Consider the following 22,299-nt stretch of genomic DNA (forward strand, 5'->3'; position numbering starts at 1 on the left):
CCCCCCCCCCCACCCCCCCCCCCCCCCACCCCCCCCCCCCCCCACCCCCCCCCCCCCCCACCCCCCCCCCCCCCCACCCCCCCCCCCCCCCACCCCCCCCCCCCCCCACCCCCCCCCCCCCCCACCCCCCCCCCCCCCCACCCCCCCCCCCCCCCACCCCCCCCCCCCCCCACCCCCCCCCCCCCCCACCCCCCCCCCCCCCCACCCCCCCCCCCCCCCACCCCCCCCCCCCCCCACCCCCCCCCCCCCCCACCCCCCCCCCCCCCCACCCCCCCCCCCCCCCACCCCCCCCCCCCCCCACCCCCCCCCCCCCCCACCCCCCCCCCCCCCCACCCCCCCCCCCCCCCACCCCCCCCCCCCCCCACCCCCCCCCCCCCCCACCCCCCCCCCCCCCCACCCCCCCCCCCCCCCACCCCCCCCCCCCCCCACCCCCCCCCCCCCCCACCCCCCCCCCCCCCCACCCCCCCCCCCCCCCACCCCCCCCCCCCCCCACCCCCCCCCCCCCCCACCCCCCCCCCCCCCCACCCCCCCCCCCCCCCACCCCCCCCCCCCCCCACCCCCCCCCCCCCCCACCCCCCCCCCCCCCCACCCCCCCCCCCCCCCACCCCCCCCCCCCCCCACCCCCCCCCCCCCCCACCCCCCCCCCCCCCCACCCCCCCCCCCCCCCACCCCCCCCCCCCCCCACCCCCCCCCCCCCCCACCCCCCCCCCCCCCCACCCCCCCCCCCCCCCACCCCCCCCCCCCCCCACCCCCCCCCCCCCCCACCCCCCCCCCCCCCCACCCCCCCCCCCCCCCACCCCCCCCCCCCCCCACCCCCCCCCCCCCCCACCCCCCCCCCCCCCCACCCCCCCCCCCCCCCACCCCCCCCCCCCCCCACCCCCCCCCCCCCCCACCCCCCCCCCCCCCCACCCCCCCCCCCCCCCACCCCCCCCCCCCCCCACCCCCCCCCCCCCCCACCCCCCCCCCCCCCCACCCCCCCCCCCCCCCACCCCCCCCCCCCCCCACCCCCCCCCCCCCCCACCCCCCCCCCCCCCCACCCCCCCCCCCCCCCACCCCCCCCCCCCCCCACCCCCCCCCCCCCCCACCCCCCCCCCCCCCCACCCCCCCCCCCCCCCACCCCCCCCCCCCCCCACCCCCCCCCCCCCCCACCCCCCCCCCCCCCCACCCCCCCCCCCCCCCACCCCCCCCCCCCCCCACCCCCCCCCCCCCCCACCCCCCCCCCCCCCCACCCCCCCCCCCCCCCACCCCCCCCCCCCCCCACCCCCCCCCCCCCCCACCCCCCCCCCCCCCCACCCCCCCCCCCCCCCACCCCCCCCCCCCCCCACCCCCCCCCCCCCCCACCCCCCCCCCCCCCCACCCCCCCCCCCCCCCACCCCCCCCCCCCCCCACCCCCCCCCCCCCCCACCCCCCCCCCCCCCCACCCCCCCCCCCCCCCACCCCCCCCCCCCCCCACCCCCCCCCCCCCCCACCCCCCCCCCCCCCCACCCCCCCCCCCCCCCACCCCCCCCCCCCCCCACCCCCCCCCCCCCCCACCCCCCCCCCCCCCCACCCCCCCCCCCCCCCACCCCCCCCCCCCCCCACCCCCCCCCCCCCCCACCCCCCCCCCCCCCCACCCCCCCCCCCCCCCACCCCCCCCCCCCCCCACCCCCCCCCCCCCCCACCCCCCCCCCCCCCCACCCCCCCCCCCCCCCACCCCCCCCCCCCCCCACCCCCCCCCCCCCCCACCCCCCCCCCCCCCCACCCCCCCCCCCCCCCACCCCCCCCCCCCCCCACCCCCCCCCCCCCCCACCCCCCCCCCCCCCCACCCCCCCCCCCCCCCACCCCCCCCCCCCCCCACCCCCCCCCCCCCCCACCCCCCCCCCCCCCCACCCCCCCCCCCCCCCACCCCCCCCCCCCCCCACCCCCCCCCCCCCCCACCCCCCCCCCCCCCCACCCCCCCCCCCCCCCACCCCCCCCCCCCCCCACCCCCCCCCCCCCCCACCCCCCCCCCCCCCCACCCCCCCCCCCCCCCACCCCCCCCCCCCCCCACCCCCCCCCCCCCCCACCCCCCCCCCCCCCCACCCCCCCCCCCCCCCACCCCCCCCCCCCCCCACCCCCCCCCCCCCCCACCCCCCCCCCCCCCCACCCCCCCCCCCCCCCACCCCCCCCCCCCCCCACCCCCCCCCCCCCCCACCCCCCCCCCCCCCCACCCCCCCCCCCCCCCACCCCCCCCCCCCCCCACCCCCCCCCCCCCCCACCCCCCCCCCCCCCCACCCCCCCCCCCCCCCACCCCCCCCCCCCCCCACCCCCCCCCCCCCCCACCCCCCCCCCCCCCCACCCCCCCCCCCCCCCACCCCCCCCCCCCCCCACCCCCCCCCCCCCCCACCCCCCCCCCCCCCCACCCCCCCCCCCCCCCACCCCCCCCCCCCCCCACCCCCCCCCCCCCCCACCCCCCCCCCCCCCCACCCCCCCCCCCCCCCACCCCCCCCCCCCCCCACCCCCCCCCCCCCCCACCCCCCCCCCCCCCCACCCCCCCCCCCCCCCACCCCCCCCCCCCCCCACCCCCCCCCCCCCCCACCCCCCCCCCCCCCCACCCCCCCCCCCCCCCACCCCCCCCCCCCCCCACCCCCCCCCCCCCCCACCCCCCCCCCCCCCCACCCCCCCCCCCCCCCACCCCCCCCCCCCCCCACCCCCCCCCCCCCCCACCCCCCCCCCCCCCCACCCCCCCCCCCCCCCACCCCCCCCCCCCCCCACCCCCCCCCCCCCCCACCCCCCCCCCCCCCCACCCCCCCCCCCCCCCACCCCCCCCCCCCCCCACCCCCCCCCCCCCCCACCCCCCCCCCCCCCCACCCCCCCCCCCCCCCACCCCCCCCCCCCCCCACCCCCCCCCCCCCCCACCCCCCCCCCCCCCCACCCCCCCCCCCCCCCACCCCCCCCCCCCCCCACCCCCCCCCCCCCCCACCCCCCCCCCCCCCCACCCCCCCCCCCCCCCACCCCCCCCCCCCCCCACCCCCCCCCCCCCCCACCCCCCCCCCCCCCCACCCCCCCCCCCCCCCACCCCCCCCCCCCCCCACCCCCCCCCCCCCCCACCCCCCCCCCCCCCCACCCCCCCCCCCCCCCACCCCCCCCCCCCCCCACCCCCCCCCCCCCCCACCCCCCCCCCCCCCCACCCCCCCCCCCCCCCACCCCCCCCCCCCCCCACCCCCCCCCCCCCCCACCCCCCCCCCCCCCCACCCCCCCCCCCCCCCACCCCCCCCCCCCCCCACCCCCCCCCCCCCCCACCCCCCCCCCCCCCCACCCCCCCCCCCCCCCACCCCCCCCCCCCCCCACCCCCCCCCCCCCCCACCCCCCCCCCCCCCCACCCCCCCCCCCCCCCACCCCCCCCCCCCCCCACCCCCCCCCCCCCCCACCCCCCCCCCCCCCCACCCCCCCCCCCCCCCACCCCCCCCCCCCCCCACCCCCCCCCCCCCCCACCCCCCCCCCCCCCCACCCCCCCCCCCCCCCACCCCCCCCCCCCCCCACCCCCCCCCCCCCCCACCCCCCCCCCCCCCCACCCCCCCCCCCCCCCACCCCCCCCCCCCCCCACCCCCCCCCCCCCCCACCCCCCCCCCCCCCCACCCCCCCCCCCCCCCACCCCCCCCCCCCCCCACCCCCCCCCCCCCCCACCCCCCCCCCCCCCCACCCCCCCCCCCCCCCACCCCCCCCCCCCCCCACCCCCCCCCCCCCCCACCCCCCCCCCCCCCCACCCCCCCCCCCCCCCACCCCCCCCCCCCCCCACCCCCCCCCCCCCCCACCCCCCCCCCCCCCCACCCCCCCCCCCCCCCACCCCCCCCCCCCCCCACCCCCCCCCCCCCCCACCCCCCCCCCCCCCCACCCCCCCCCCCCCCCACCCCCCCCCCCCCCCACCCCCCCCCCCCCCCACCCCCCCCCCCCCCCACCCCCCCCCCCCCCCACCCCCCCCCCCCCCCACCCCCCCCCCCCCCCACCCCCCCCCCCCCCCACCCCCCCCCCCCCCCACCCCCCCCCCCCCCCACCCCCCCCCCCCCCCACCCCCCCCCCCCCCCACCCCCCCCCCCCCCCACCCCCCCCCCCCCCCACCCCCCCCCCCCCCCACCCCCCCCCCCCCCCACCCCCCCCCCCCCCCACCCCCCCCCCCCCCCACCCCCCCCCCCCCCCACCCCCCCCCCCCCCCACCCCCCCCCCCCCCCACCCCCCCCCCCCCCCACCCCCCCCCCCCCCCACCCCCCCCCCCCCCCACCCCCCCCCCCCCCCACCCCCCCCCCCCCCCACCCCCCCCCCCCCCCACCCCCCCCCCCCCCCACCCCCCCCCCCCCCCACCCCCCCCCCCCCCCACCCCCCCCCCCCCCCACCCCCCCCCCCCCCCACCCCCCCCCCCCCCCACCCCCCCCCCCCCCCACCCCCCCCCCCCCCCACCCCCCCCCCCCCCCACCCCCCCCCCCCCCCACCCCCCCCCCCCCCCACCCCCCCCCCCCCCCACCCCCCCCCCCCCCCACCCCCCCCCCCCCCCACCCCCCCCCCCCCCCACCCCCCCCCCCCCCCACCCCCCCCCCCCCCCACCCCCCCCCCCCCCCACCCCCCCCCCCCCCCACCCCCCCCCCCCCCCACCCCCCCCCCCCCCCACCCCCCCCCCCCCCCACCCCCCCCCCCCCCCACCCCCCCCCCCCCCCACCCCCCCCCCCCCCCACCCCCCCCCCCCCCCACCCCCCCCCCCCCCCACCCCCCCCCCCCCCCACCCCCCCCCCCCCCCACCCCCCCCCCCCCCCACCCCCCCCCCCCCCCACCCCCCCCCCCCCCCACCCCCCCCCCCCCCCACCCCCCCCCCCCCCCACCCCCCCCCCCCCCCACCCCCCCCCCCCCCCACCCCCCCCCCCCCCCACCCCCCCCCCCCCCCACCCCCCCCCCCCCCCACCCCCCCCCCCCCCCACCCCCCCCCCCCCCCACCCCCCCCCCCCCCCACCCCCCCCCCCCCCCACCCCCCCCCCCCCCCACCCCCCCCCCCCCCCACCCCCCCCCCCCCCCACCCCCCCCCCCCCCCACCCCCCCCCCCCCCCACCCCCCCCCCCCCCCACCCCCCCCCCCCCCCACCCCCCCCCCCCCCCACCCCCCCCCCCCCCCACCCCCCCCCCCCCCCACCCCCCCCCCCCCCCACCCCCCCCCCCCCCCACCCCCCCCCCCCCCCACCCCCCCCCCCCCCCACCCCCCCCCCCCCCCACCCCCCCCCCCCCCCACCCCCCCCCCCCCCCACCCCCCCCCCCCCCCACCCCCCCCCCCCCCCACCCCCCCCCCCCCCCACCCCCCCCCCCCCCCACCCCCCCCCCCCCCCACCCCCCCCCCCCCCCACCCCCCCCCCCCCCCACCCCCCCCCCCCCCCACCCCCCCCCCCCCCCACCCCCCCCCCCCCCCACCCCCCCCCCCCCCCACCCCCCCCCCCCCCCACCCCCCCCCCCCCCCACCCCCCCCCCCCCCCACCCCCCCCCCCCCCCACCCCCCCCCCCCCCCACCCCCCCCCCCCCCCACCCCCCCCCCCCCCCACCCCCCCCCCCCCCCACCCCCCCCCCCCCCCACCCCCCCCCCCCCCCACCCCCCCCCCCCCCCACCCCCCCCCCCCCCCACCCCCCCCCCCCCCCACCCCCCCCCCCCCCCACCCCCCCCCCCCCCCACCCCCCCCCCCCCCCACCCCCCCCCCCCCCCACCCCCCCCCCCCCCCACCCCCCCCCCCCCCCACCCCCCCCCCCCCCCACCCCCCCCCCCCCCCACCCCCCCCCCCCCCCACCCCCCCCCCCCCCCACCCCCCCCCCCCCCCACCCCCCCCCCCCCCCACCCCCCCCCCCCCCCACCCCCCCCCCCCCCCACCCCCCCCCCCCCCCACCCCCCCCCCCCCCCACCCCCCCCCCCCCCCACCCCCCCCCCCCCCCACCCCCCCCCCCCCCCACCCCCCCCCCCCCCCACCCCCCCCCCCCCCCACCCCCCCCCCCCCCCACCCCCCCCCCCCCCCACCCCCCCCCCCCCCCACCCCCCCCCCCCCCCACCCCCCCCCCCCCCCACCCCCCCCCCCCCCCACCCCCCCCCCCCCCCACCCCCCCCCCCCCCCACCCCCCCCCCCCCCCACCCCCCCCCCCCCCCACCCCCCCCCCCCCCCACCCCCCCCCCCCCCCACCCCCCCCCCCCCCCACCCCCCCCCCCCCCCACCCCCCCCCCCCCCCACCCCCCCCCCCCCCCACCCCCCCCCCCCCCCACCCCCCCCCCCCCCCACCCCCCCCCCCCCCCACCCCCCCCCCCCCCCACCCCCCCCCCCCCCCACCCCCCCCCCCCCCCACCCCCCCCCCCCCCCACCCCCCCCCCCCCCCACCCCCCCCCCCCCCCACCCCCCCCCCCCCCCACCCCCCCCCCCCCCCACCCCCCCCCCCCCCCACCCCCCCCCCCCCCCACCCCCCCCCCCCCCCACCCCCCCCCCCCCCCACCCCCCCCCCCCCCCACCCCCCCCCCCCCCCACCCCCCCCCCCCCCCACCCCCCCCCCCCCCCACCCCCCCCCCCCCCCACCCCCCCCCCCCCCCACCCCCCCCCCCCCCCACCCCCCCCCCCCCCCACCCCCCCCCCCCCCCACCCCCCCCCCCCCCCACCCCCCCCCCCCCCCACCCCCCCCCCCCCCCACCCCCCCCCCCCCCCACCCCCCCCCCCCCCCACCCCCCCCCCCCCCCACCCCCCCCCCCCCCCACCCCCCCCCCCCCCCACCCCCCCCCCCCCCCACCCCCCCCCCCCCCCACCCCCCCCCCCCCCCACCCCCCCCCCCCCCCACCCCCCCCCCCCCCCACCCCCCCCCCCCCCCACCCCCCCCCCCCCCCACCCCCCCCCCCCCCCACCCCCCCCCCCTCCCACCCCCCCCCCCCCCCCACACCCCCCCCCCCCCCTCACCCCCCATTCATCCCCCCCACCACCCCCCCCCCCCCCCTTCCCCCCCTTCCCCCACCCTTCCCCCCCCCCCCACCCCCACCTCCCCCCCCCCCCCCCCCCCACCCCCCCCCCCCCCCCACCCCCTCCCCCCCCCCCCCCCCCCCCCCCCCCCCCCCCCCCCCCCCCACCCCCCCCCCCCCCCCCCCCCCACCCCCCCCACCCCACCCCCCACCCACCCCCCCCCCCCCCCACCCCCCCCCCCCCCCCCCCCCCCCCCCCCCCCCCCCCCCCCCCCCCCACCCCCCCCCCCCCCCACCCCCAGGGCTGATGTGGTAATCGGTGTTCCTGAACATCTGGAGAGCCGCAGGTTCCCTACCCCTGTACCAGACCATGGCCACACAGCCCGGAAAACCCACCACAACCCAAATATTTGATTTTTTATTAATGTAATTGATCTTATCTGAATTTCCCTCCCATGGGCCAGTGAATAATTAAAAAATCAAACTGTAGCTAAAGTCTGTATGTAATACATTTAAACATGAAGCTACAATATCATAAAATAATAATGTTACACCTTTCTTAGTCCAGTGAAGTTAACGGGCTTAGAAAATTGAACTATAAATTACCTCATAATTCTTGTTAGTGAAAAAAATATCATTTATTAAGCTTTCAGTAATTAATCTTGAAAAGCTTGTGCAGCCTAGCAAGGAAGGCACAGGGACCAAAACAATTATTTGTAAATTTATAATTAGCTAGAAATTGTAGCTCCGTACTTTCTTTCTCCAGTTTTCTTCACATGTGTGTACTTACAATAGTTATAGGTATTAGAATAAACTGTTAAAAATTGCATCTCAGCCTGGAGACTTCCTTCTTCTCCCATGGGTCAGCTGCTCAACTCACACTACTCTGCATACAGCAAAGGCTAAAGAGTGTGTGACAGGAGTTGCATTGTTGGAGACAAGGGGCTTTCCCTCTGTCTCTGCCTTTCTTACACAGTCACACACACATGGCTGGCCAGTGACATAAGTTCTATATTATGGCAGATAAATAGGGCTGTAAAGGATCCAAAGATGTAGGGTGTTGTGCAAAAAGGATCTTTAAATGCATGCACCTCAATGGTCTGTTAATAATACATTCCATAAATACTGTTTGTTAAAATAGTTTCAAATACATATTTCTTACAATGATTAAGGACAGATTTAAATTTTGGCTAGTCTCCAGAGGCACAGAAAAATGCATAGATGCAGGGCAGTCACTGGGATCATTTGTAGCTGACATTAAAGATTGTAGCTTGGGTCTAATGGACTGTGAATGTAGCTCTCTTTTGGAAAGTGTTCCAAAAAGTGAAGAAACCTTTGAAAACAGCATGGCATGATATAGGGCCACCAAGTTAGAAAGGTGTGAATGCTAGTTGCTGGATGAATCAAAACATGGTTTCAGTCTTCTTGCAGGACAGAACTAGTAACTTGTGATTATGAGCCATGGCAAGTGGAACATCTAGCTGATGCCTCAAGATGCTGATCTGAAATACTGAAAAAGACTAAAATATGAGAGAAGACTAAAACATCGTCTATCACACATGTCCCTATTCACCAAACTCAGCAACTGCCAGTTATCGACACAATTTTATCCAGATCCACCAACAACTGGTTTACACCAAATTCCTCACCATGTATCTATGAGGCATGGGCAGAGGTGGGATCCAACCAGTTCTCACCACTTCTCTAGAAGTGGTTACTAATTTTTTCTGAGTGCCGAGAAGGGGTTACTAAAGCAACCTCCCTGCCCAATAGGGACTGGAGGTGCGTGTGTGCAGCGGCGCCACTGTTTGAATCCCACCACCATCGGAACCTGTTATTAAAATTTTTGGATCCCACCACTGGGCATGGGCTTGATGGTTGCTTATACTGCAGTATGGTGAAATCTAGACATGACTGCAAACTGTTGGTGTTTTTTTTCTGTGGGACCAGGTTAGTATTCATAGTAAGGAGATAATGGTCATTCATGATTTGCATGGGATCTCTGCTACAAGAAATACCAGCCAGGTCTTTCTTCCTTTCAAGATCAATATAGGGTTGTCATGCAAGATAACAGTGCTAGATAACATTAGCATGCTAATGGAATACAGCTGTACCTCTCAATTAAACCAAAATATTAAATGTTACAGTGCAGAATTTTAAAATACAGGGTGCAATCCAAGAAAGTTACTTAATAATTAATAATGGAATTAATGGTCAGAGTTCAATTTGCATGGGGGGGAGGCTGAAAAGACTGAATACTGACAAGCTGGAACGTGTCCAGAGGAGGGCAACCAAAATGGTAAAAGGTCTGGAATCCATGCCCTACGAGGAGAGATTTAGGGAGCTGGGTATGCTTAGTTTGGTGAAGAGAAAGTTAAGAGGTGATGTGATAGCCATGTTTAGATATTTGAATGAATGTCATGTTGGTGAGGGAGCAAGCTTGTTTTCTGCTGCTCCAGAGACGAGGACCAGGACTAATGGGTTCAAAGTGAAGGAAAAGAGATTCCACCTAAACATCAGGAAAAACTTCCTGATAGAAAGGGCTGTTCAACAGTAGAATGCACTACCTTGGAGTGGGGTGGATTCTCTTTCTTCAGAGGTTTTTAAAGAGAGACTCAATGGCCATCTGTCAGGAGTGCTTTGATTGTGTTTTCCTGCATTGGAGGGGGTTTGACTAGATGGCCCTTGGGGTCTCTTCCAACTCTGTGATTCTATGATTCTAAGATAGATTCCTTACTCAATCATTTAGACCATTGAAGGTTTAGTTTGTCTCATCTACCTCAATGTCACATTGTCACAGAGAAGACAAACCACAATGCTACAATCTGTCTTCTCTTCCCAGTTCCCCTTCCTTCCTTTTCATAGCCCTAGCTTTGCACCTTGAGTTAAGCCCCACTCTCTTCTCTGCCCTGTCTGAAAACATGTGGACCCAGGAAACCACGGTTCTCTCAGCTAGGCTTACTTTCTGCTGCCACACCCTTTGAGTTTCCCTGGGCCACATTGCAAAGACTGCCCTTGATTTCAACCCGCTCTTCTCAGGTCTGGGATGGGAATACCTGGAGATTTTGGGAATGCAGCCTGAAGAAGGGGGGTTTGATGAAGGGAAGGACTTCACTGGGGTGTGATACTATAGAATCCACCTTCCAAAGCAAATCCACCTTCCAAAGCAAATCTAGAATCTAAAATCCACCTTCCAAAGCAAATCTATAGAATCCACCTTCCAAAGGGTCTCTGCCCCTGGAGATTAGTTGTAATAGAGGAAGATCTCCAGCCACCACTTAGAGGTTGGCAAGCCCACCCCCAGGTGAGTCTTGCTGCTGGTCCCAAGAGCCTGTCCAACCCTGTCAGGCCATTTGTTTCCAGGTAAACTGTCAAAGAACTACACAGGTATTGCACATTACATGTACTACACTGATGGGGAAAATCAGAGAATACAATTTTTCAAAGTCAGAAAGAAGAAAGCTTCTGTATGAGAAGAAAAAATGTGTTACTGTGTTTTTGAGGTCCTCTCTCACAATCAGCATAACACTGTATCGCTGAAGAAACAGTAGATGAAATGGAAAGAAGAAGAGAGTTGGGAAGACCTAGATTTCTAATAGCAGCATGACCTTTTCTATGGAAATAAGGGAGGAGTAATAAGCAAAATAAGGGAGGAGACATATATTTAGTATTTGGGTCATTTTATCTAGGCTGATCTAGCAGAAAATTAACTCAGACAAAGCCATTTCCTTATGATAGTGGAGAAAGCAAACAAGAAATAGATGGATTAGAATCTGTAGGTAATTGTTGTTGATAGTGCAAAATACTACTTGATTTTGAATTTTAAAATATAGTGATTTGAAAGCTTAAATTTCATGAGAAGAACACCAACAAGCTATCTGTTAACTTTAGGTACCTTCTGTGGAACATCACTATTCCTTCTGGAGTGATCCCACAAGTTATTCTCTTATTTATATAAAAAAGTAAAGGACTTGCAGAAGACCATCTCATTTTAACTTTTTGTGGTATTTTGACTTCAGGAGGCTTCAATCTAACTTCATTACCTTGGCCTGGATTGTCTCTGCCTACCAAGTTAACTGTTTTCTTGTGAAATTCACTTTGTAAGTGGTCTACCATGCAGGAGTGGCCTTCTTGGCCTTAATCTCAGGAGGGTGGGAAGCTTGTCCCTTGGCTTCTGGCCATTTGAGTAGACTGGTGGCAACTGCCTAAACTAAGACATGGAGAGACACATCTCAAGAGTTTGTAATTTGTATGTTAACTGCCCATTTTCTGAATTCCCTTGGACTAGGGGTTCTTGACACTGTTAATAAGCAATAAGCTGTGGATAAAAAAAATAAAAAACAAAAAACCTCACCTGTATTTCAGTAACATACTGCAATCAATAATCCCTCAAAACATGGGTCTTAATTATTTTTGTGATATAAACTTATTTTCATCATAGAAACGCATACATAAAAGCATAATGAACAATTTTTACTTCAGTATGAGATACAACATATCTCATATTTTGACATACAAGTCACACATCCAGAACCTTCCAAAAACAGGACTTCTTACATCTTCTTCTTATTGAAGCTCACTAAGTTCACTCAAGTTTTGTTCCTGAAAGTTAGCTGTTCCTTGGTAACAGCAGAGAAAGCAGGGAGCAGCTCTCCAGTGAGAAGGGTGAAGAGGCAGAAATTGTTATCCCTTATTCTGCAAAAAGAAATCACATTCTAGTTATGGTGAGTTTTCCGGGCTGTGTGGCCACGGTCTAGTGGATCTTGTTCAAAACATTTTGCCTGCATCTGTGGCTGGCAGCTTCATAGGTGTATCACAGAGGGAAGTCTGTTATACACTGTGTCCAGTGAGAAGGGAATGTTTTAGTGGGTTAGTTCCCTTCTCACTGGACACAGTGTGTAACAGACTTCCCTCTGTGATACACCTCTGAAGATGCCAGCCACAGATGCAGGAGAAACGTTAGGAACAAAATCCACCAGACCACGGCCACACAGCCCGGAAAACCCACCACAACCAGTTGAATCCGGCCATGAAAGTCTCCGACAATACAAATCACATTCTGTTTCAAGAATGTGTGGCTAGATACATGACACTGGAAAAAAATCCCTCCTGATAAAACAAAGTTATTTATTGTCAGAAACTGAGTTAATTTTAATAGCTGAGATCATATAAGAAAAGGCTGGCTTCAAGTTGCAGACTTCTCTGCAGTTTTCCTAACATTACACTTCAGTGGTGTGATCTCACTGAACAGGGAATAAATTAAAAGGGCATACACCCATTCATTATCTAGTCCTAAAATTAGCCAGCATGCAAAAATTTCCCTCAATTCCTTGTAGATTAGGGAGGTCATATTTAGATATGTAGTTTAATTATACATTTTTAAAATTTAAATATAAGCAAATGTACTATACTGAGACCACGCTAAAACAATTTTTGAGCACCATTTATTATACTTTATGTTTTAAATTGCAGTGAGCTGCTTGGAAACCAATCTTTGGCTGAAAATTGAAGGAAAAATACAGTTTTTCTATACAATATTATTGTACACAAAAATCACATTAGTTTTGAAACACTGAAAAAGATCATTGTAGTTTTAGTTTGAGTAATATCAATCAGTGGTACAGAAAATTATCCCCAAATGAAAGCCAGTATTACACAATTATTTATCAGCTACTTTGTAAACAAACTTACCTATGTACTTTATGAAAATACATCTCATTCCGTAATCAAGATAGTCACAATCACCTTTGAAACAGTAGCTTTTATTGTGATCTCTCAGACATGTTGAGCTCTTAGCCAGATAATTTTGTTCTTAGTAGGTCACTGCAACCCCATAGCATTCTTCATTAAAATAAGGGGTCATCAGTAATTTAATAATCCATGATACTTCAACCTTTCTGTTTTTATTTTTTTATATAAAAACTCCAGCCTTTAGCCAGGATCACTGACTTTCAGCAATGATGCTTTCTGCCTGCTCTATCACATACTAATTCTGAGCCCCTAAGGAGCCCTTTTGCAATGAGGTAGCTCATGAATACTAATGAGTTCAGAATATGTAACACTCCTGGACCAAAGAAAAAGACAATCACATCTTTTTAATGAGGAACAAAATATTTCTAAAAATAAACTGCCCACTGTTATTCAAAGTGTGCCATCTTTAAATGCTACCGCAGATTGTTTTCAATGGGCCTTTTTGTCAGCCACACAAAAACCCTTAGCTTAAAAAAAAATCAGCCTGATCTACAAACCTGCTAAATAGGACTACTCTGATTTCACCAATTGAATGCTTCAGTGGGACTAGATGCTTATTCTGTCTTAAGTTGAGAGTAGACTGAACTGTGAATACCTCAGTTATTAGAGGTCTGATACCTACTTCACAAATGCTGGAGGATGAGGTGGTAATCAGGTGGCTGAGTCCTGAGATGACAGAATAGTCTGCATCAGACTGTAGTGGAAGTTCAGTCTTATCAGTTCTAACATGTTCATACTATCAGCAAAGCCCATTGCAGGGGAGATGCAATGGGCCCTAGCAAAGGGTGGAAGAGGAAGCCCCCTGCAATGGGCTTTACTAGGGCTGCAGTGTCCCCCCTTACTTCGGGCACAATGCTCACCAGGTTCTGGGTCTGTGGCTCAGAGGTGGGAGAGGTTGAGAGGTGTGGCTTGGGGTGGCGGGAGAGTTGGGGTGAAGGAAGATGAAATGGAGTGGCTTGGAGTGGTGGGAAGATTAAAGGGGGAACTTGGGAGGCAAGTTGGGAGAGGATGGAACAGAGAGGCTTCAGGTGGGGAAGGATGGAAAGGTAAGGATTCTGGTGGGGCAGGGTGCCAAGGTGAGGCTTTGGGGGAGAGTTGGAACGTGAGTATTGGGGTGGGGGAGGGTGGAATTTGGATGGGGGAGGGTGGAATTTGGTCCCTGCATATCTGAGGGACTGCCTCTCCCCATATTGTCCCACCAGGTTTCTCCGTTCTTCAGAGATCCCTGACTTGGCTGGCCTCCACGAGGGCCAGGGCTGTTACGGCCCTGGCCCCTACCTAATGGAACAAGCTCCCTAGGGAAATCAGGGCCTTGTGGGATTTACAACGTTTCCTCAAGTCCTGCAAGATGGAGCTGTTCCACCAGGTATTTCCATCTGGCCAGCCAGGTTGACTGCTGGATCTGATTCCCATATTACCATCTTGACCTCCCATGGGTATGGAAGGGAGGTGGGTTTTGCCATCTGTTGCTGCTCTTTTGGTTTTTATTGTATTATATTGGCTGTTTTTATTGTTTTTATTGTTTTATTGTTCGCCATCCTGAGCCCTGTGGGGGAGGGCGGGATATAAATTGAATTATGAATGAATGAATGAATGAATGAATGGGGTAGAAGGGGGAGGCAGGAAGGCTGCTCTGAGGAACCTGGGTGTTGGCAGTGGAAGGGGGAGGTGGGGAGAATTTGCCAGGCCTTGCTTCTGGCTCCACTTACTCATCACTACTCTGAAAGCCAGCAGGAGAAAAAAGTAAAAATGGCCATCAGGCCAATGGTATGATGTCACTTCCAGGGAAAGCTCAGAAGTGATATCATTCCTCTATTTAGGAATCACCAGAAACTCAGCCACACAGTAATGTCAGCCTTCAAACCTAAGTTTCTATCAGTAAAAGGCAGGGGAAGGGGGTAGAGTTCTTTTCAGAGCTGTTTCAGCCTTTGGGAGAGACATAATTGGAGCCAGGGCTAGGAACAACCACTGGGAAAGTTGATATCATGAATTCACATGATCGATGGAGTCCTGACTGCTTCCTACTTTTCGATAGCAACCAAAGTCCAATGTTCTGCAGATTTTAGAGTTTCTCATGGGAGACCCAAGTTTGAATCACCACTCTGCCACTGAAGTTCACTGAGTAACTTCAGACCACTAAAATATTCTCAGCCTAACTTACCTCACAAGGTTGTTGTGGAATAATGAAAATATTTTAAGATGCTTTAGGTCTCCATTGTGGAGAAAGGAAGAATATGAATGGAATAATGAATATACCTGCAGATGGGGAGCATATAAAATGTGGATTGGTTGATGGGTGGGAAGGAAAGAATGAAGCAGGAAAAGATATCTGGAAAACCAGTTAGAGGGAAAGCTGAAATAGTGTGGTGTATGGAATACAGGGACAAAAGAAGTGCCCTTGCAGGTGCTCCACTGCACAACTGAGCTTGGCTGGTGGCTGGCACTGCACAACTGGACCATGGTTTTACTGGGAAGAGATTGCTGGGAAAGGAAAGGAGGAAATTCTGAAGATGGGTGGAGGCAGATAAAGGTAGGTTAGCTGGTGGGTGGGAAAAGGAAAAGGGGTGTGGCTAAGGGAACCTCAGGGGCAGAAAGAAGAAATAAAGGGGAAGAGGGAAATAAGATGCTTCCAGAAAGGTGTTACCCTTGTATTTTCTATAGTTATATTTCCAGAACGTAGACATGGAGCAATATGAATAGGTTTTTCCCCCATAAAAAAACTCCCTTCTACACAACTATTTGTAGCACCAGTGCCCATATGGTATTGTATCAGACTTATTATCTAGTTTTAGTGAAATCATTTTCTTTTACCTTTAGTTATCAAATGGTGGTTCATTCTGCATAGTACAAATAAAATGTCCTGAGGATGTTAAAAGAAACATTTTGGGGAAGAACTCCATGCATCTTTTCCCCCAAGATGTCTTCAGAATGTTTTATTTCTGCTCAACTGTCGTATTTAGAAAACGCAAAACCAGCAACGTTTCCCCCTGAAGTTACTTTGAAAATGTCTCCTGCTTGCTATGCAGAGAGTAGGAGATGTTTTATTCTTCCTACCTCCCCCCCTACTCTTCGGTTTCTGGTCAAGCGGCATTGTGCCCCACTATCTTCTACCAGGTACAGGAGCCCCTGGACAGCTGCCACCATTTGCTGAACGTTTCTCAAGGAGGTTTTCTCTGCTAGCAGTTCATCCACTTGCTATTTTCTTGTAAAAAGTTAATGAATAAAGTTCGTTTTCCCTGGCAATTCTGTGCATGTGTTTTAAGGGAGGTGTCTTTGTAGCTACGACAACACAATATGAGAATCGTAGCTGCTCAGAGGGCTGGTCTACCTCCCATTAAGAAGCAATGGGTAGACTTGGCCACTGCAGAGGCCCAGTAATGGTAGAGCTGGCCTCTATGGAGTTTGTTAGTTGCTTCAAGGTAAGAACATTATTAAATCTGTATTTTAAAGTGAATACAATTTTAAATAGAAAGGGACAACTAAAATTATCCCCCATGTTGCTTTTAACTCATGAATATAAAATAAAGTTGCATTGTTGTCCCTTCTTAAATAATTCATGTTCTTGGCAAATGTGTTCAGAGGGAGGAAAAGACAAAGGAGATCATGGCACAAGATAGTTTATTTCACTTTTTTAGATCCCAAACATTTTGCAATTTACTTTATCGGGATTTTCCATAGAAATTTCTCAGCTTGCACCTTGAAGAAACGTGTTGAGACCCATGCAAAAATATCACAAATTTTCTCACAATAATGCAGTTTTGGTTTAAAACAGGTTTGATTGGAACCAAAAAAATTATATTTCTCAGCCATCAGCTCTAGTGAATGAGTGATATTTAAGCTAGATGTGAAACAGAAGAAACCTTTACACTATTTATGAAAACTTCACAGCACAGTTCAAACCTACTGAAATTTCAATGGGTCTAAATGCAAAGAGGGAAACTGGTGATGAGCCATGGAAAAACCTGCAGCCTGCCAAACACATACCTTCAGATACTCCCAGCTATTTCATCCTTTTACGTCAATATCAAGCTACACTGCAACCACTGCAATCCTCTCACTGACCGTAAACCCAAACTAAAAGTAGATCAACTTAAGTATTCCTTTATTTGGTTCAAGTAAAATAAAATTTGGGCAACACCAAAATGCCTCACTATAAACCTCATTGCAAACAGATGCTTCATTCCTGAGCTGTTTTATATCTTCACTTTTTAAGTTTCCACACAGGATAAAAGAAATCAAACAATCACTCTCACTATTTTCAGACACAAAATCCAGTATACAGATGTTCAGAGCAGCAAAATGGGAAGTGAAGGGAAAGAGGACGTATACTCCAGGAGGGCAACTTGAGGACCCTGATATATGAAGTTTGAAAGAACTCCTCCAACTTAAATGCACTGGGAATGAGACTGAAATGCACTGAGAATGACACCTTACATTACCTCATGTTGCCAGTGAATGTCGCTGCAGAAACCAGCATGTAAACTTAAGCCAACTGCTAGCAGAGTTGTATTCTTTTTCCCTCCCACCCACACTCCCACCCTTTCCTAAACATAACAAAGGAATTTGTAGCATGTGACAGATGATACCTTTACTTCCCCGAGTCTAATAAGGAAAGAGCAGTATAAAAAAATCACATTAGAAAGAAATACCCGCTTCTCTTGTTCCTGGGATCCAAGATAACTAAATATATTACTTTTGTTCAATGCTTTTGTTTAGTGTAATTGTTACTATTAGTAGACAGTACAAGGACCACTTAGAAGCCACTTTGACATTAATCTAGCTATTCTTCCAGCTTTCAGGAGGCTGAGGTAATATTTAAATGAGTCAGCTATGTGGATGGGGGCAATTTTGTGTTTAGGTGCCAATTTAATAAGCAAGATCAATGGGATACCTGTTCATGGATGAGTTGATTCCATGTGACTCAGGTACTACTTAAGTAATTCCAAGGAAATTACCCAAAAGGGAAAAAAGCAGCATCTTTTATAGCAATATAAGACTGTGATAAGAGGCTTAAAACTACAGTACTGTTTATGAAATATTGTTTAAGGTCATAATTGAGATTGCAACTGTATCTTTGAAACCTTTATTGGGAAAAGTTTCCTAGATTGTGGACTTCTATAAAGTATTCATGTACATATAATTCTTTTCCTTGTGTTTCCTAAAATTATTTTAATGTTCTGGTTTTACATGATCAGCTGTATGAAAGCCCTAGTTGACTAAATATTTACAGCTTTTCAGGTTCAGTTTTGCTTTTATTGAACTGTTTCCTAAAGATATCAGAATCCAAAGGATTTTTTTGCAGCTGAGAATTATCATTTGTATATTTTATAGAGAAATATATACTGCTGCAATTGTCAAAACTCAGTGAAAGAAGAATGAACTATATGGAAAACTCACCTGATTCTGCCCCTAGGGCGCTCAGATTGCTCTGACATAAAGCTTGTGCTGCTGAGGCGTGAGGCACTGCTGGTTCGGGAAATGGCTGACACATCACTGACATCACTATCTGATGATCTGGCAGAGACGTTATCACAACTTCTGTACTGATCTGTTTGTATGTTATACTAAAGATTAAAAGAGAAAGTGTGAGTTCTATTGACAAAATGTTCAAAAGAATATTCATCAAATTACAAACAACAGTTCTGACATTGATAACTTCAGAGAATTCCTATCAATTTTTTTTTTTGGTAGAAACTCAGTATTGGGTAAGCACTTTCATACAGCCATGCCATTTCCAGGAATACTAAGAAGTCAAAAGTAATACATTTTGTCAATGTTTTCAGTTCTAAATACTTCTATATGAATATATAAGTATGAAGTTTTGATATCTTCAAAAAGTAGATTCGTCAGTAGCATTTATGCCATGCAGAACCACCAAATGATATTTCCATCATTACTACCAGTATTGATACCAGAGTATAAAGAACTTCCATGGGGAAGATTAATTGAAAACATACAATTAGTCAAGGCTAAGTGAGATGAAATCTGTGTTATATTTGTACTCTTAATTTACTTCTAGAACCTTCTGAAAATTATAGTTGTGCAAAATTAGTTAGTGTGATGCCACTAGGACTTGATATCTACTAGAATTACTTTAAGTTACACTGCAGTACAATACCAGTAATAGTAGTACATATCTAGCAGTAGTAAATACTTCTTAAACAATGTTCCCTAATCTCCATCTGCCTCGTCTCCTATTTGGTGCTGTATTCCTGTAGGAAACATCCAACTTGAAGCATCTTCAATCTGAAGTGTTCATATTACTGCCTTTAACTGCAGAGTTGTTAAATTGAAGAGGCAATATAATATTGCCATTTTTGTAAATATGAAATCCAGTTCATGCAATGCATTATACCATTACTACATCATTATCCAGTTGCCAGCTCCAGGTTGGGAAATACCTGAGAGCAATGAATGGTGAATTGTAATCTATGGAACCAGGTTTGGTTCGCCAGTCCTCCACATGAAGCCAGCTGGATCACCTTGAGCTAGTCACAGTTGTCTCAGAACTCTCTCAGCCTGTCTGTTGTGGGGAGGGGACAGGAAAGCAAATGCAAGCTGCTTTGAAGTTCCTTAAAGGTAGAGAAAACCAGCTCTTCTTTGGGGCAGAGCATATGGAGGATGTAGTTCAGGGAGGAGAGGGATTTCAATGGGGTATAATGCCACAGAATCCACTTAATGCCATAGAATCCACTTTCTAAAGGAATGTCAACTGGAGAGCAATTATGATAGCATGTGAGCTCCAGCCACACCTGGAGGTTGGCAACCCTAATAATTGTTCTTTAAGTTGTATAATACAGTTTTATTGATTCTTCACTAATGTATTATACTGTATTTTGCTTTGTGTTTGTAAACTCCATAGTTCGCATTGAGTCTCTGAAAGAAGGATGGACGAGAAAAGAAGAAATGGAGCAATTAAATTGAACTGCCACCATTATTTTTATTTGGCCAGAATACTCCCTATACATGAATGATCAAGCAGGAGAAAATACATGCACTGGTATTCTCCATAATGCATTGGTTCTTTTTGTTGGGTTAAAAAAACTAGCTGAATTTAGCAGTTTGTCCCACATCTAATTTTACATTGTGGTCAACTTCTTTTCTTCAATGTTAGTAGTATTCTAAAAGAAACCTCCCATAAAGGAAGGGAAGGATATTTACTGTATGTGCATTTATTCTTCTATTTTATCTTCTGCTGTGAGAAGTGCAATGGCAGCGTTCATGCTGGTCTGTCCATGAGAAAATTTATTTGCATCCACACTGGGAAAAGATAGAGCCACTTCTACCCAGACCTGACTTACTTTCCACATAGCCAGACAGAAGCTAAGGACCCCAGTTCAGCTTGCGATTGCTATGTGGAAAAAGGAGGGGCTCCTTTTTTGAACCAAAATCAGTCTCTGGTGGTCTTTTAAAAAGTAGTTTCCCGCAACTGTTGTATGGCTACAAGGAAAACATTAAAAAACTTAACTTGCAGTCTGAGACATAAAAAGAACACTGATCTAGATCCTACTTCCATTAGCAGATCATCACTTGCAAAAGTGAATTTTCCATCTTCCCTTCACCCTCTACTACCTGCTGTCCCTGCCCTCCCAAATCAAACATCTGGTGGTTGATGGAGTCTTAGGAGCAACAGAATACATTCTGAGCATCTGAAGTGGAAGACAGAGGTAACTAATGACAACCAATTCCATCCATCTGCCAAAAGAATACATAGGATCCAATCCAGTATATTTAACTAGCAAATTAATTTTAGGGAACAAATAAAATATATACTTGGGTAATGCTTCAAAACAGGATATTACCCCAGGACTAGCATTCATAACTATAATGCAATATACAATTCTGCACACTGATGAACAGAAATTATTTGGGATTTTCATTTAACAGCTCTATAATATAGATTAGACCTAATATTTGGTACGTATGATTACACAGATTTCTAAGTATGAAGCAAAGCTGATGGAATGTGTTGTGGATGTGATAACATTCACTGAACTGAAAAGCAATTTTAACCCTCAAGTTCTAATGACTAGCCAGTATTCAATAACAGAAAGATAAGTCTGCCCAAAAGAAAAAAACACTTTTGAGTTTCAACATTTAGTTTATTCAAAAGGCTGAATAAGACAAAGTTTGCATACCCTCATAAATGTCATTTGTTATTTTGTACATCTCCCATTGCTAAATATCTCTATTAAACTAATTATAACCAAACAACAGAGGCGTACCAGGGGTAAAGGGCGCCTGGAGACAAACTGTTTCCAGGACGCCCCCCAGGCTCTGCCCCCCGCACCGCCCCAAGGCTCTGCCTCCCACCACCCCATCTCCGCCCTCTGATGTCCCCAGGCTCCACCCTGCACTGCCCGCAACCCCACCCATGTCACCATGGACATGGGCAAGGTCTAGGGTGCCCACCTCCCCCCCAGACTCCCTCTGCCGGCTGGACTCCCAGCCGGCACCCTGCAGTCTCTTTTGACCTCCCCTCCAGGCAGGCCAAAAGTGACTGCAGTCCTGGCCTCGGAGACCTGCTTTCATAAGCACTGAGGCCAAGGGGTGGGGCTTGGGGAGCAGGAAGGGGTGGTCAGAAGAGACTGCTGGCTGGGAGCCCAGCCGGCAGGGGGAAAGGAAGGGGGGGAGTCCAGGGCAGGGTTGAGGGCGCTTGGAGGCAGCAGGAAGTCCTGCTGCCTCGTCATTTTTGCGTGCCTCGGACAGGATCGACAAGACAGCAGGACTTCCTGGTCATGTGGGGGCCGATTTTGTGGGCCCCCCTCGTGACCAGAAGAGTGGCTACCGGGGACAACTACCCTTGCTTTGGTCCTATCGGTTTTCAAACTTTTGTGCAGTCTTGGTGCACAATGACTATAGGGGAAGGTTACCCTGGGTGAGGGCCCCAGTAAGGGGCCTTGGAGGGCATGGATTAAATAGCTATGGCCAGCTTGGGGGCTGCTGGTCTCTTTTTGCTCCCATGTGCTGGAGTTGAGAATAGCAACGGTACTCTCCATCACCACTGGCCTCCCTGTCCGTATTCCTCTTTTCTTTTACCTTTTGTTGGTCTTATTCCCTTCATTTCTCTTGGTAGATTGGAATTTTAAGATGCCATAAATGTAACTGGATTTCAATTGGATTTTCTGTGAGCCGCCCTGAGGAAGGGCAGACAGAAATTAAACTTTTCAGCTATAAATAAACAAACAAGCAGTGGCTTGTGCCCAGGTTTTCCCATATTCTTGCTATCCAGGATCTTCTCCCTCAGCATGCGGGCTGAGAAATGGGAGTTACAAATCGGATGGCAGGTGCCTTGGATCCATTCCCTATGACAAGCCAAAACTTTGCAGCTGTAACCGATAAAAGACGTGACCAGTGATACCACGATTCTCTTCCCAGCCCCCAGCACCCATTCATTGCTGTGGACGCGAACACTAGATTCTATTGATCTGGGAATCAGTAAAAAAATGGAAGAAGAACCCAGATGTATCAGACCGAGGGTCCATCTGAGCCACATAAATACAAAACTTTGATTCAGCTAAAAGCTTGAATATTATGTTGGTGATTAACCGTGTAACACTATGAGAGTTACTCCACCATAAGGTCATTGAATGGGATTGCACTGTAAATATCCTACTTCATCTTTTTTCCCAATAA

The 22,299-nt window shown here is 57.9% G+C and overlaps 1 protein-coding gene across 25 annotated transcripts in view; it reads right to left on the reverse strand.

The window, feature by feature from the left end:
* The window catches only part of RIMS1 (regulating synaptic membrane exocytosis 1), a 326,183-nt gene that overhangs the window by 24,214 nt on the left and 279,670 nt on the right, over positions 1-22,299 (reverse strand). For 9 of the 25 annotated variants that reach the window (XM_048496104.1, XM_048496076.1, XM_048496034.1 and 6 more), the window contains one exon: positions 18,061-18,227. The exons of the other annotated variants lie outside the window; for them this stretch is intronic. In XM_048496104.1, the coding sequence (XP_048352061.1) occupies positions 18,061-18,227 (167 nt within the window). The remainder of the gene's footprint in view (positions 1-18,060; positions 18,228-22,299) is intronic. 25 annotated transcript variants of the gene reach the window in all.

The sequence above is a fragment of the Sphaerodactylus townsendi genome, linkage group LG01 (genome assembly GCF_021028975.2).
Source record: "Sphaerodactylus townsendi isolate TG3544 linkage group LG01, MPM_Stown_v2.3, whole genome shotgun sequence".
In the NCBI taxonomy this organism is placed as follows: Eukaryota; Metazoa; Chordata; class Lepidosauria; order Squamata; family Sphaerodactylidae; genus Sphaerodactylus; species Sphaerodactylus townsendi.